At 43.0% G+C, this 15,225-nt stretch overlaps 2 protein-coding genes across 2 annotated transcripts; one reads left to right on the plus strand and one right to left on the minus strand.

Moving 5' to 3' along the window:
- Positions 1–732: 732 nt before the first annotated feature.
- Positions 733–5,829, minus strand: dnajb1a (DnaJ heat shock protein family (Hsp40) member B1a). The gene is made up of 3 exons (XM_053443801.1): positions 5,209–5,829; positions 2,708–3,345; positions 733–2,568 (listed from the first exon to the last, which is right to left on the minus strand). The coding sequence occupies exons 1-3, from the start codon at positions 5,417–5,419 to the stop codon at positions 2,338–2,340; spliced, it is 1,080 nt and encodes a 359-aa protein (XP_053299776.1). The 5' UTR covers positions 5,420–5,829; the 3' UTR covers positions 733–2,337.
- A 3,394-nt stretch (positions 5,830–9,223) lies between these two features.
- tecra (trans-2,3-enoyl-CoA reductase a) lies at positions 9,224–15,200 on the plus strand. The gene is made up of 11 exons (XM_053443588.1): positions 9,224–9,693; positions 10,305–10,356; positions 10,439–10,483; positions 10,583–10,686; positions 12,541–12,656; positions 12,870–12,975; positions 13,110–13,182; positions 13,271–13,314; positions 13,412–13,469; positions 13,547–13,635; positions 14,082–15,200. Exons 1-11 carry the CDS (start codon positions 9,526–9,528, stop codon positions 14,253–14,255), a joined length of 1,029 nt encoding a protein of 342 aa, XP_053299563.1. The 5' UTR covers positions 9,224–9,525; the 3' UTR covers positions 14,256–15,200.
- Positions 15,201–15,225: the final 25 nt, after the last annotated feature.

Genomic DNA, 15,225 nt, shown 5'->3' on the forward strand with positions numbered 1-15,225 from the left:
AGAAAGTACCGCAAAGTAGAGGAGGAGAAGACAGAACAATATAGAGGTGAGAATCACCCCGATTGTGGACATTATTATTGTTTATTTGTGTCGTCATGACAAGATATGCTATTAGTACAGCTGATTTCAGCTCATCTAAATTGTACACCCTGAACTTTTTTTTTATTAACTTACATTTTATTTCTGTGAACCTAAATTCTCATGGTTGCCATTACACTGTTTGTTGATATCCATGAGTATACAACACCATCTGATGGCCACATTACGTAACTACACCAGACTATTATAAAGGTTATATTAAAAGAATTTAGCCAGAAGTGATGATTGTTGACGATTACTGAGATGAATTGTACAGCTCACACTGTGTTTATATATGTATTTTCTAAACTGTACAGAGGTTTATAAAAGAGAACAAAGATTACATTCTGATCAGATTTTTTAATCACAGCCACTGTGCAGCCTGTTAGTGTGTGGCATATAATAGCTGGATATCATCTTTACATGCATTTCTTGAGTGCTATTATTATGAAATAGTAAAGAAATACAAGATTTCAGAGATATCATTGCATTTGCTACAGAGCCGAGTGGTGTAACTTTCATAATTTACAATGTAATGGTCATGTCAGCCTCCCAGGCAGCATGGTTAGAGCTGCAGGCCTTTTCTTTAGTAATCTGACCCATAAAAGAATTGTGTATTGCATAAGGGGAGTAAAAATACAGTGACATTTGAGAGAAGGGTTTCAGGGGGAAATGCTTTAATCATTGTAAAACATCCTCATTAATCAAAACAAACAGACCTTAATCAAAGATATATGTCACTTTCTTTAATCTGGAAACTCTAATCATCACAGCATAGGAAAAACCTTTCGAAAATATTATATCCTAAATCCCACTCTGAAGAATTACATAAACAATGGGTAAAACAAGTATAATACATAAACATTTTCCCGTAAAAAGGAAAACCATGTGCAAGGGAAAAAAATAATTTTTTTAAACAAAAAAAAGTTAAACATTACAGAGATTACACATCTCTACTACAAGAGAGAAACGTGAAACTCCAGCAGGAGCAGGTTTAGGAAAGAAACGACCGCCGCAAAGTTCTCGGCTTCTTCTCACAGTGGATACGTCAACACTGAAATACTTAGTGTGCAAATGAACCATCTGGTTTACAAACCTCCACAGTAGGAGGAGTCAAACTTAAAATATTTCCAGATGCTGTGCATGTTATAGTGAACACTGTCTGATAAAAGAAATAATAAAAGGCAGAATAATGTAGGCTTTAAAAAAAAATTATATATATATTCTGCAGGCCTTTAAATCAGGGGTTTAAACACATTTGCATCGCACTTAAGCACCAGTCTTATATCTTATCTCATAAAAAAAAAAGACAAAGAGCTCAGTGGCTTTAGATGAAATGACTCATCAAACAGAGAAGAAACAAATGAGGAGGTAGGGAAATATCACACGGACGTTGCTCATCTATAAATGGTACGATGAAGGAATTTAGCTTTAAGATTTTAATCATTTGTCAGCTACACATGACGGGACACACACATGCTCAACATTTAAGACCTCACACATATACATATTTTGAAACGAACAGGGATGATTATTTGGCACAATGATTCTAATAGGTTACCCAGTAAAGAGTGCAATCCTGTTGAAAGAGGGTATTGTTAAAGTAAACATTTTGAATGATGGGCTTACTTCAACACATTGGATTTCTTTGATAGGTTAACTCTGATATCTCCTGATAGAGGACACCGATCTGATAGCAGTGCAGTCTTTCCTACATTTAAAATGTGTATAATGATACCTGACTGTGTAATTCAAAAATCATTGGCAGCTGAAACTAATCACATCCTGTCGGTTAATGTAGTTATAGCTACATTCAAGCATATATCAGTGCACCTGAGATAGTGTTAATCAGCTGGGTGCTACTTTAAAGCGTTTCCCAAAAAAAGTGCTCAACGGAAACCACATCCTCCAACTCTAAATAAAATGTTCAATAGATATAATTCAGTGAACTGTTAAGTCCCTCTCCTTCTTGCAGCCATAACATTTACACACACGCACACACGCACACGCACGCGCACGCGCACACACACACGCTACGGTTTAGTTTTCTAACTTAAGCCTGACACTGAAGCAGGCCGATGCTTAACACTGTTACTCAACCTCAAGTCTTGAGACGCTTATTACACTGACTGGGTACTGGCTCAGAATGTGGGTTTGGTGTTCACAGCTGGAACCAAATCTGCCCTGTGCCTCCAACTGTCTGGCTCAAGGATAGACAGTGAGAGTTGTTACACTTGAGGGAAAACTTCGATCGTCAAGTCACGGCGGGAGGATCTGTTTGAGAGCGTCCCGCGTGCTTTGTCCGAGTTTGTCAGGGAATTTAACAGTGAAGTCCAAGATCATGTCGCCCCTTTTCTCGGGGCACTTGGAAAGGGGCAGCCCTTCTCCAGCGACACGCTTCTTCATTCCCGGTTTGACAACGTCTCTGGAAGACACAGTGATGGTCCGGCCATCCAGCGTCGGTGCGTTGACTGTGCATCCACACAACGCCTGGAGAGAGAAACAGAGAGAGTAGGAAGCATCAGCATCTTGAGTCAAAATGTGGTTCCTAGAACAGGTAACCATTTTTTTTCTATGTGCACTAAAAGGAAAACCGCATGTCTGATTCTTTAGTTACGATATCACTTACCTCTCTGAGTGATATTTTTGCAGGGTAAATGATATCTGAGCCCTCTCGTCTGAACACCGGGTGGGGTTTGTCTTTGACCACGAACACCACGTCTGCAGGGATGTTGGTGGGAGTTTCATCTCCCTCCCTGGGAAAGGTGATTTTGGTCCCGTCCTTCCAGCCCCGTTTGATATCGACTGTTAGAATCTTGTCCTCGCTGCGCATGGTGCAGCCGTCCGGGTTCAGTGTCTTGCGGGAGATCTTCATCTTTTTCGAGCAGCCTGAGAAAACTTCCTCGAGGCTCACCTTTAGCTCATGCACCACGGGCGGGTCCTTCTTCTTCTCATGCGGCCTGCGGGAGCCTCCTGTATGGGGTTTGAAGGGCCTGGGAAACCCACCCATCCCACCCATGCCTCCCATCCCACTCATGCCTCCCATCCCACTCATGCCTCCCATGCCTCCCATGCCTCCAGCGCCAAACCCTGGGAAGGAGTCGTTGACGTCCCTGTCATCCTCCCCATTCTGTGAGAATAAATGGTCAAACGGGCTGCGGCCTCCGAAGAACTCTGTGAACATTGCGTGAGGGTCTCCATGGAAGGAGTAGTGGTAGCTTTGATCGCTGTGTCCTCGACCTCCACCGCCGGCCGAACCCTTTAATCCTGAAAAGAAAAAAAAACATGGAGCCACATCAGAGATGTGTGCTTTTATTTTTGTCGCAAATGAACAAAAGGTAATTTAGAAAATAGTGTCTCCATTTAAACATTTATTTAACATTTGATAGATGTCCTGCTCAATTTCAGATTTAAACCAACTTTATTAAAAAATTCTATCGTCAGTCTTATTTTCCCAGGTCACTACTGAAACACTTCCAAGACCAGAAGGTGACAGATGCGTTGAGTGATACACAAATTCATCACAGAAAATGCATGATGTTGTATTTGTGTGTAACAGTATATTTTGTTAAGATAGCCATGTCACAATTATTCAACCCCTATATAATATTGTTGTTTTTAAAGCTGTCTGGCAGTTTTTATGGCCTAAAGTGGAGTTGAAACATAATTAAGCCTTTTGGAACTCTATACTGATCCTTCATTTGCTTCAGCTGTGATGCATATATAAACCCCACCCTTGAAGCTATTCAAGATGAGTTGCAATCATGGGAAAGACAAAGATGCTTCCACGAAAGCTGAGAGAGGAGATTATTTCATCAAACCTGAACGGCCTTTGGTATAAGAAAATTTCCCAAAAATGTATATTCCAAGAGACACCATTGGGAGCATTATAAGAAAGTTTAAAACTTATGGAGCAGCTTCAAACCTGCCTGGCCGTGGAAGAGAGCGCAACATTTCATCAAGGGCCCTCAGCAACTTAGTCAGAACAATCAGATAAACCCCTGTGTGACTGCAAGACACCTACAGGATGACCTGATGAAGGCTGGTACAAGTGCGTCAGTGGCAACTATAAGCCTGATGTTGGGTAACTGATGATGTTGGGCTGTTTTTCTGCGGCAGGAACTGGCAATCTTGATCGTGTACCTGGCATCATGGATTCTCAGAAATACCAGGCCATTTTAAAGAGGAATGTGATGCCTTCTGTTGACAAATTAAACCTTTCTGATCTCTCCAGAAAGACAATGATCCAAAGCTGTTTGTTAGAAGTTATAAAAGCTAGAGGATGCGCCACAAAGTCCTTAAGCTGGGGGTTGAATAAAACTGCACATGTGTTAAAAGAAATACATTTTACGTTTTATCTTCAAAGTTAAGTCAACTTCTGTTGAATACTAAAATATGTATCAATAAATATCCTTTGTTGTTTAATGAGGTTTTATTAGGTAATTTATTGTCATTATCTTTCATCCACATCAGTATAATGTTTTTTGAGGTGAGGGGGTTGAACAACAGACAAAACACTAGTTTGTAGCTCGCTGCTACAGCCTGTTGGTTTCCACCAGAGGCACCAGATGTCTCTGGTTGGCATCAACCGGCATGCTGTGTGTGCCCTGGCACCGTATGTGTGCCTCCGTCTCCTCTTCTGTTGTTGTTCTCGTCTCATAAAACGTCGTATCCGTCCGCCCGTTCATAACGGAGTCGGAGTAGCCATCTCTTTCCAGAGACGGACTGGCAAGAACTCGCTGTTTCCAGCATATTCTACAGCTATTGTACACGCACGCACACACACGTATATTGTGTGGTTACTGATGCAGACTGATAACAGACACATCAATGAACCATTTTTACATCAGTGCTGTGCCGAAAACGATATCACGATAAAAAAAAGTTATCTCACCAGTGGATATCGCAAATTATCACTATAAATCGCAAATTAACATATGTTTGTGAAGCTTAAAGACAGATTTTTGCTCCTTTGCTATTGATGAAAGTTGAATTGCGATGATCACAAACTGTTTCAACGCCAAGCCCTCATCTGATCATGCGCTGAACCGCAAACTACCCATGTTAGTAGAGACGACAACACAAGCGTTGTGATGAAGACGATGACGACGAAGAGCGGAGCAGCGTTACCTTTTTCGCCATGCTTATCATAGATGTCCTTCTTCTTGGCATCACTGAGGACATCGTAGGCTTCCGCGATCTCCTTGAATCGATCCTCGGCTCCGGCGGACTTGTTCTTGTCCGGGTGGTAGCGAAGGGCCTGCTTTCTATACGCCTTCTTAATCTCCTCCTCGGACGCACCTCTGGCTATTCCCAGCACCGTGTAGTAATCGGCAACCATCCCGGAGTGTGCTCAGTTCCTCCTCATACGAGCATCATCCCAGGCCTTAGCTTCCGCTCCGTGGCAGCGGCACATCCAGCGGGTCCGATCGGTGGTGACCGGGTGACGGGGACAGGATCCGCCGCAGTAGCCGGGCTAGCTAACGGCGAAGGGTGGTCGCTCCCCCCGACTGGTCACACTCTCACAGCGGGTAACTTCTTCTTTTAAACTCCGAGCCGAAACGACTCGAGGAACTATCACTGGATTTAAAACCACGAAACACCGCGACGCACCGTTTTCTCACCCGGAGAATCCGACCGTGGAAGTCGGGTCACTGAAGCCCGTGAGAGGAAACTTCTGGAAGAAGCTGCAGCTGTGTGTCATCAGCACCGGGCCGAGAGGAGTCCCCGCCGAATACTTCCGGTTGCGTCTGAGCCACACGGCAACTGAGGAAGTGACGGATGACGCGTCAATAGAATAAATGGATTAAAACAAAACACACTTCGCTCAGCAGGGGCTCCTCCGAATGAAAGCGCAGTCTTTTGTTTCATGTGACGAGGTAATCAGACACCCCTTATAAAATCAAGCAATGCAGAAAAGGCTGAATATTTCAAAACGAAAGATGAATAGGACAAAGAAACAACAGCAACACTGTGACATTAAAGCAAACTGACAACAAATAATTACTTGCTTAATGAATCCGTTGAAGCGTTCTATGATATTAAGCCTGGGTGGAGTTAAAAGGTAAGTCACAGACAATAGGTATTCTTACATCTAAACCCTTTGACCCATGGGTCGAGACTCGTGACCCAGCCCAGTTTTTATATTCTATATATTTGCAGTGAATGAATTTCCTACTTCAGTATTTCAGGTATTCCCCTTTTAATCCTTATTTTTATTTTTCCTTTGTTACTTTTTGAATAAAAATCAATATTGTATCACTATTCTTCTAATGCACAACATGGGTAAAAAATCAACCTTATTCATTTCCTATTATTTCATGCATGAGTCTTTCTTTTCTATATATTTGAAATAGATGATTATTGATCATTTAACATTCTAAGTATTCATCAAATATCTTGTTTTTGATTACCACAAATCAATATTTTACTTCCTTACTTTATAAGCATGCATACATTTTTAGGGCCCGAGCACCCAAAAATTAGAAAGTGGTGAAAATTTACGTATTCTGGAGGAATTTTTAAGGTGTGTGGCAAAATGGCTCAACGGTGCCCGAGACCCCCGGATAGTGTTCACATTGACCGAGCTTCACAAAAATCGATACACATGTGAATCATGACCAGACAAACAAAAAAGTCTACAGGTGCAAATTGGAAAAACGCAACAGGAAGTCTGCTATTTTGCATTTAGTGGCCATTTTGGCCATATTCAACATTTTCTACTTTGAGGTACTTGTACTTTTATTTGTATTCTCAAAACCAACAACCGTCTGCACACAGTCATACACACTTTTAACAGCAATCAGGTGCACACATGGGAACATGTGCTTATGCTTTAAGTACACGTGTTGACATGATTATAGCAACAGGTAAACAGTTAGTGGACAAGCCTAAGTTCTACATCACTTTTACACACATGGGTCAAAAATGACCCAAACAGTATGTATTAACTAGAACACCTACCATTTATTTCACAGAGCTGGTTTTGCACATTTGATGCATGTAATCTTATTTTACAATCCATCACTAGTGAGAAATAGAAGTATATACAATATTAACCAGCTGTTAGCTAGCTAGCTTCTTTTTCTGCCTAGGTAACATAGCTAGATCATCTAAATAAAGCTCGAAATATAACTGTATATACTTAATAGACTGATTGATATGAAGCAAAGCTGGGACTGTGATCCTTTTTGCCACATTCATTTTCAATTACTCCAGAATAAGTACATTTTCATGAGTTTTTGAATGTGTTCAAGCCTTCAAAAATCAGAAGAATTTTCCTGAATAATCAAGCATAGGACCTTCGCACTATCGGTGCTCCTGCCCTAATGAAATTGAAAGCTGCAATATGCTGAACAAGCTGAATATTTATGTTTGCATAGTTGAAATCAATAAAAGTAAGCAGCAGTTGGTGTCAGTAGAAGCACACAAATCTAAGATAAAGTTGAATATATTTCAAAAAGTTGAGAGAAGATACACACGAAATCAACAATAAGAACATTTTGATGTTTGAATGGCCGAAGTTGGTTAAAGTATACAGAGGTCATTGCCAACCTCAGCCCAAAAATCTGAAGTAGGAAGAGCTGAAGAGACAGCAACAATGTCCTGAATGAGCCGAATGTGTTTATGTTCGAATGGTTAGACAAAGTGTGTGGGAGCTATTACATACCAAATCCCCAAAATGTCCCAGTGTATTAGCGTCTAGGTAAAATCAATAGAGTCCAAAACATCATCCTGCAATAAATGTCTACATCCATGAAGGTTTACTGGACATATTATTAGAAACATCTTTCAGTGTAAAGCAACAGCAGCACAGAAATATGCCCTCAAAATGAACATAATCTGCCTTGGGTCTGCTTGATCAATGGCTGTAAAGTGTTCTATAGCGCCCCTCAGAGGGCACAAGTTGAAATACATTATGTCCAGAGTGAGAGTGGTCTCACCCAGCCTATGTCCTGACTCGGGACATTAACTACAGACTCTAAAACCACATCAAATCACAAGCTCTGTGAATCACAAAAAGTTGAATAAGTTATCTCATAGAGCTAATATTTTATATTGGAATGTGTAGTTGTGTGTGTGTTGACCTGTTGCAGTCACAGAAAGGAAAATATTACATTTGTACATTTGTCTATTTTTCTTAAAGCCACCTTCACATAAACTAGATATAAACGTAACAGTGTTTCAACAAAGGTGACACAAAGGACCGCTGAGCCCGTGGAGCAGCCTGTCATGGCATTCCTCACATGTCAGACCCAAGTGTTACGACCTTTAAAATAGAGGCTGGTACACGATAGAAATATTTTTCTCCATGCATTTCATTGTTTCCGGCCATTAGTATCAAAATGATTAGTGTTAGCAGAGGGATTTTTATTATATAAGAGTGAGAAGAAAAAAAGATCCAGGGCTGCAAACAGTTATAGCATTGCTCGCTGCTGGCTCGGACTCCTGGTTATAAATAGACCATAGAATATAGATATGCAGTTGGCTATGTGCAATGATTCAGTTGACCCTGCGTGATGAAAGGCGTCTCTGATCTTCTCCCAATCAACATTTTCTAAACCCGCCTCCCATCACAAAAAATAAATAAATCCATCCGCCTTGAAGTTATGTCGGACTCAGTTTTTTTGGCTCCTTCTGAACCTTGAACCACACATGTAGGAGACCCCGAAATAAACATGTTTGTCTTTTTGTGTTCTGGAGGTCAGGAGGAGAAAAGCATACCAGGCTCACAGGTGGTCAGAGGAAGGAGGGGGGGGGGGGGGGGGGGGGGGGGGGGGGGAGGGTGGTGTGGGGGGGGGGGGGGGGGAGGGGGGGGGGGGTGGTGTGCATGGTGTTGGCATGTGGAGGTCTTTTCATCCCGTGGATCAGGCTTTTAATGGGGCTCCACCTCCGTGTATCCAGGCGAGGAGCAGGGTAAAAACCGGAGTTGTGTCTTGTAGGTCTAATGAGAGCACACTGGCATTCGACACTGGGCACGGCGGTAGGCCTACATGGTTTCCCAAGGTTACCAGGCCCCTGCAGAGCAAATCAGGCAACTTATATATAGCCTTGTCGATGGCGCTCTTTGGATTATGTCTTGGGGCTCTCCGGTTTCGTCTTCGGTGCGTTTTGTTGCCTGAAGGGGGTTGGTTTTGCGGGCAGGGGGTATTGTGGATCATGAAGAGGCAGCTATTCAGGTGAGGAGCAGGTTCACTTGATGCTTTCAGACCCCCTCTCCTCACTCGCTTCATAATATACTGGAGAAAAAAAAAGGTTGTTTATGGTCTCACACACGTCACTCTTCCCCTGGAGCTATTCCGAGAAGTCACCGAAGAAGACACACTTTAGTTGGACTGGCAGGTCTGTGGAGAGGGAGAGCTGGGAGCGGCTGCACAGGAAAGACGTGAGGGGACGCGATCACAGATTCTTTTGAAAGGCTGCTGAGGTTTGGGATCAGACCTTATCATGGATGTACTCGCCTTAGAGGCAAAGAAAGAGACGACAGCAGACTCCGATAAGAAATCCACACCGAGGCCTAAGCCGAAACCTCCCAAAAAGGCCAAAAGGACAGTTTACTTTGAGGTGGAGATTTTGGACTTGAAGACCAAGGAGAAACTCTTACTGCTGGATAAGGTGAGCGTCACCATGATGGAGGTTCTCTGATTACACCCAGCTTTTATATTTGAGCATAATGATTTTGCAGGACTAAAGATAACTTCTGATCACAGCTATTGAGGTCATTTTTGAAATGCGTCAGATTTGATGACCTATCAGGGATGTCTGTTTCATTATTTTTCTTTATTTAAACAGTCACACGTCTGTGCTAAAAGCAGCACGGGCAGAGACTGTAAATACTCTCCAGTGGAGTAAGAGGAGCCGTGTTTGCTTCAGCTCAAGAACCACAGAGTCATCACTGTTGGCAGACGGGTAATTTGAAAGATAATCATCTGCTTCACCGGCGGCCTGGTCAAGTGCAGCCGTTATCAGTCAGGTTTTTGTATCGAGCCGGGGTTGCAGGTAAGAGGTGAGAATTCCCTCTTCAACCAGGCTGGAATCTTCTGTTCTGCACTGGGCCAACAGGCGAGCGAGGGACACGCGTGTTTGTAGCAGCTTGTGTAGATGTGCAGAGGCGCATCAACAACAGGACCGAATATTTGTGTTCTTAGTATCTTATATGTCTTTTATATTTGGCAGTCAGCTCACCAATGTCTCTGATTGTAATTATCTGTGGGGTTTGGCTGCAGGTGGAGCCGACTGCCACTATCTTGGATATAAAAGCCTTGTTCCACAAATCGTGTAAGTTTAATAAATGAAGATGAACATGTTTAATGTGGTTGGCTTTGGTTTACATTCGATAACAATCTCTCCATTTCCACAGATCAAAAGTGGTACCCCGCCAGGCAATCTCTGCGTCTGGATCCAAGTACGTCTGCTTTGTCCCAATAACCTCCACAGATATGTCCAGCCCTGTTGAACAACATGTCATCTGATGGTGTCTGCTCTCATCTGTCCCGTTTCTCAGAGGCCAAGTGTCTCAGGGATGAGGATGTTCTGCAGACACTTCCTGTGGGAACCACCGCCAGCTTTTACTTCAGTGACCTCGGTCCCCAGCTCACATGGGGAACTGTGAGTGCGCTATTAGGAAGTGTTGCATGTGTTAGCTGATGCTTGACTTCACTGTGAGCTATGGTTCACTATATGATGTGTTTTTGGATATATTCTTCCCTTCATTTGGTATTGATTCATAAGAAATGAACTGGTCTTTGCCAAGGTTTGAAAATGGTAATTCAGTTTGTTGCTGATTCCAAGGATGCTTTGAGATCTAATCCTTTGAATATCAATGTTTATGCGGCAAGAAAAACCATGCTCGCTTTTTCATGTTCGCTTTCTGGGGAGGATTTGGTTATGACAAACTAGCACTGGAATGCAGGGGCCTGCTTTTCAAATTGGTCTGCAAAGCACAACATGTTTCCTCTCAGTGGATTAAGAGCATGCAAAACCACTGGTGTGGTCTTTTAAAATTCTTGCATTTTCAATATAAGCACACACTCTTCTCTGCCTTGAAAACAAATATCAGTGCGCAGGGACAGACAGTGGTGCTCTGCTGTGGTTCGTCTTTCATTCACCTCTCCCTGTGCCCGCCCTGTGTCCTAGGATATATAATCCCGTGGCCCCATTTCTCCCAAAGGTGTTTATCCCCATGACCTCTCACCTGCCTTTCACTGCACCTCTTTGCTCTCTCTTGCCCACACATGCTGTACATTCCCTGTCTTTACCAGTCCCACTGACACAACCCCCAGCACCCTGCCAGGCGTTCGGCTACGATGCCAGTGGGTGCAGGGAGGTGCCCCGGAAGAGATCACCGGTAGCTGTTGGTCAGGCACGCTGAGCCAGGGCTCTGGTTAACGTGCTGATTCAGGGATTGACTTCCCTGTCAGCTTTGCAGCTCCTCTTGATCGTATAATTTGTGGAAAGCTGGTATTACAAGGTGTCTTAGCGTCTTATTTGCTCCATGGGTACATGTTAAATACTATTATTGTTACACTGAATTGTAGCCAGTGCTGAGGAGAAGTAGTCGGACTGTTTTTGCATTGAGGTGCACTTGACAAGTTGGGTTTGGGTTGGGTTGAGACCTGCTGGTGTAAGTTACATGTTCTCCCTTTAGCAGGGAGCGTAGACTGGCAAAGTGCTGCTCTGACAAGGAGTAATGATTTACTGGTTAGTGTGGACGGTAGTTAGCACTGTCGCCTCACAGCAAGAAGGTTCTCTGTTTGATTCCCTTTTCAACCAGGGCCTTTCCTGTGTGGAGTTTGCATATGCTCTCCATGTCTGCAAGAGTTTTCTCCGGAATTCTCCCACATTCCAAATACGTACACGTTCGGTTTACCTGTCTATGTATCCTACCTGTCGACCACAGTCAGCCGGGATTGGCTCCGCAAAGGAAAAACAGCATAGATAACTAGAATGGCAGAGTTCAATTCACTATAACCTTATCAGTATATCCTTAAAATGTTTGATTGTTTTCATCAAGAACGATGAATTATTCTGAGAAATCTGTGAAAATGCTGAACCCCCCCCCCCCCCCCCAAAAAAAGAAGGTGGAAAACCAAAGGTAGATTAGTTTGAGTCTAATCCTGCTAAGCAGATATAATCTCCTTGGAAGTAATGCATGGAGAAGTGGTTAGCACTTTTGCGGTTTGGCTTTTCTTTGTGGTTTACTGTAGGAACTCAATGAAAGTGAGATGTGATTGTGAGTGTGACTGGTTGTCCTGTGGTTGAGTGGCAAACTGTCCTGAGTGTATCCCCCCCCCCCCCTGCTTCTCTCCCAGTGTCAGCTGGGATTGACTCCAGCTCCCTTGAGCACCTATAGGAAGTGACACAGATAAAGCATGGATTATAAACAGATATTATCCTAAAGAAACAAACCTTTAGAGCTGATGTGTTTTGTTTGCACCTCTGTCTGTCCTCTGCTCCCTGCAGGTGTTCCTGTCAGAGTGCGTAGGTCCACTGATCATCTACTTAATGTTCTACTTCCGTCTCCCCTTCATCTACTCCCCGAAGTATGACTTCACCAGCAGCAAGTTGTGGGTCGTACAGTGAGTGTCGTGTTTTCACGGATCTGTCTGGCTGCTGCTGCTGTGTGTCTCTGCACAGATGCCCCCCCGCTCAACATGGCAAACAGTTGTGGAGCATATTACAATGTTGACACTGAGTCAGGGCCAAGTTTAATTGACTGCAGGTGGACGATGTATAAATCATTGCTCAGCATTGGACTGTGTGTGTGTGTGTGTGTGTGTGTCCTGTTGCAGCTTGGCCTCCATGTGTCACTCCCTCCACTACGTCAAAAGGATTTTGGAGACGCTGTTCGTCCATCGTATCTCCCACGGGACCATGCCTCTCAGAAACATATTCAAGGTGAGCGTGTTTCATACTCTGAACATTGATATTCATGCTTAAGCTCTGTGTTCTTGTCCTTGGAAATCAACAGTAGGCGAAGCCGCTGCCTCACCCTGACACTTTAACTTATTATAGCCCCCTTTCTATTCCAGAATTGTGGCTATTACTGGTGCACGGCAGCTTGGATGGCGTACTACATTAACCACCCTCTCTACACGCCTCCCTGTAAGTGCTGAACACTGCGATTCTCACTTGAACTCATCAGTCGTAGTCGACATCCAACTTGATCTTTGTTTGTGTGAAACATCAACAGATTACGGGCCGCAGCAGATGAACGCAGGACTTTACATTTTCTTGGTGAGTTCTCAAATGTGTAGAAGATGCATCTTTCTGGCTCAGGAAAGTTCATCTCCCAGATAAATTTGACTTACATAGATGTTCATCTTTCACGCAGGTCTGTCAACTGGGGAATTTGTCCATCCATATAGCACTACGTAACCTCAAAATTACAGGTGAGCATTTTTTGCCACTTATATAATAGTGTCCATTTCAGGGCAAAGGCAACGACTAATCTGTGTTTCCCTCTCAGGTTCAAAATCCAAGAAGATTCCTTATCCAACGAAAAATCCATTCACGTGGATTTTCTGGCTCATTTCTTGTCCGAATTACACGTACGAGGTGAGAAGATATATATAATATATAATGTTGAATGTTGTGATGAAAATTTTAATTACATTTTCGTATATAATATGCTAAATAAAAATTATTTATCAGAATGAGCTTTTTTAAAACGTTCTGTGAATTTTGTATCTATTTTCATGAATAATACATTTGTAACATTTTGTATTTATAATTAAAACCCTGTGGGTATTAAAGATGTTACTCAAATTAATCTGTTTAATTGCACAAATCATGTTTTGCGTTAAATTATTGAAGCCAACTATAAATTACTATAGACTATATACAACCCCAGCAGCCGATACTGTGTTTTATAGGCTTGTAATATATGATGGTGCCATCTACTGGTTATACCCTGCACTTTTACCATGAATCTCAATGCACTGTGTGTGTGTGTGTGTGTCTGTGTGTGTGTGTGTGTGTATGTGTGAACTCCTTGCTCACAGCTGGGCTCCTGGATCGGCTTCACAGTGATGACCCAGTGTCTGCCCGTGGCTTTCTTCACTCTCGTGGCCTTCATCCAGATGACCGTGTGGGCCAAAGGCAAACACCGCGGCTACTTGAAGGAGTTCAGAGATTATCCAACCCTGCGCTCGTCCATACTCCCATTCATCCTGTAGAGCCAGTGGAAACAAAGGTCGCCACACACACCCCAGCTCCCCCCTGACTGGGTCCTTGTTGTGGCCCTCCTCCGTCCATTTGGATGTCAGACTGTGTCCTGAGGTGAACGGCATGGAAACATCTTGATCACATGAACTCCATGAAGCATGTCCAGCCATTATGCGGATTTGCAGCTACAGACTGGTGAATGCAGGACTGTTACTGGCAAAGGCAGGAAATACAGAACAGTCTTAATTTAATGTATGTGAATTTGAAGACAGAGACGAAGACATGTCCTTTTTATTTTGCTACTTTGATGAGTTGTAAAATATGTGATGGAGAGTTTTGTTTGCAATATGTCCGTAGCTGTCCGCAGTCCAATCAGTAAAGTTTCCCACAGAGCTGGGAAACAAAGGGGCTAATCTGCATTGTCAAACTAGTTTGCAGCCTGGAGCTCACAACTGTGTGGTCTCACGCGGCTCAGCACTGATCTGACACATCCAACTGACCTACACATTATTTAGCTGGATTAGAACTTGTATTCCGATTCCTGGGTTTTTCACCTTGGCTTTACTGTCGACTGTACATGAGCATGAGTGCATGTCTGGAATAGGAAAAGTAACAGAGAGAACAACACTGTTCATAGCATGCACAGACACGTCCGCACAAAAATACACCTCTTAGTCACACAGGACAATTACATTGCAAAAGCTATAAGCTGAAAAAGGAAAAAGACCACGTTTCAGTCATCAAACTTGTATCCGTGTGTTATGTGCATTTCTCGTGGAGTCTGCTTTTTCCAACCTATTACTGTTTTGTACTTATCTGACAATTTGTGCAGGTTTGAATTCATACACAGGATATTAGGAAAAGTTCATTCAAAATCCAGGCTGCATCAGCTGAGCCTCCTTAATAAATGAGAGATTTGGTTGATATTGAAAATAGTCCTGCTGTAATTTGATTCTGAGAGGAAACTGTTGAGCGGAAATG

The sequence above is a fragment of the Pleuronectes platessa genome, chromosome 16 (genome assembly GCF_947347685.1).
Source record: "Pleuronectes platessa chromosome 16, fPlePla1.1, whole genome shotgun sequence".
NCBI classification, from domain to species: Eukaryota; Metazoa; Chordata; class Actinopteri; order Pleuronectiformes; family Pleuronectidae; genus Pleuronectes; species Pleuronectes platessa.

Bases quoted from the DNA above. Each gene is read 5' to 3' on its own strand.
- dnajb1a (XM_053443801.1), bottom strand. From the start codon at position 5,419: ATGGTTGCCGATTACTACACGGTGCTGGGAATAGCCAGAGGTGCGTCC. The intron at 3,346-5,208 runs GTAACGCTGCTC...TTTTCTTTTCAG, and splicing joins TGATAAGCATGGCGAAAAAG to GATTAAAGGGTTCGGCCGGC. The intron at 2,569-2,707 runs GTAAGTGATATC...TTCTCTCTCCAG, and splicing joins CAAAAATATCACTCAGAGAG to GCGTTGTGTGGATGCACAGT.
- tecra (XM_053443588.1), top strand. From the start codon at position 9,526: ATGGATGTACTCGCCTTAGAGGCAAAGAAAGAGACGACAGCAGACTCC. The intron at 13,470-13,546 runs GTGAGCATTTTT...TTTCCCTCTCAG, and splicing joins ACGTAACCTCAAAATTACAG to GTTCAAAATCCAAGAAGATT. The intron at 13,636-14,081 runs GTGAGAAGATAT...CCTTGCTCACAG, and splicing joins GTCCGAATTACACGTACGAG to CTGGGCTCCTGGATCGGCTT.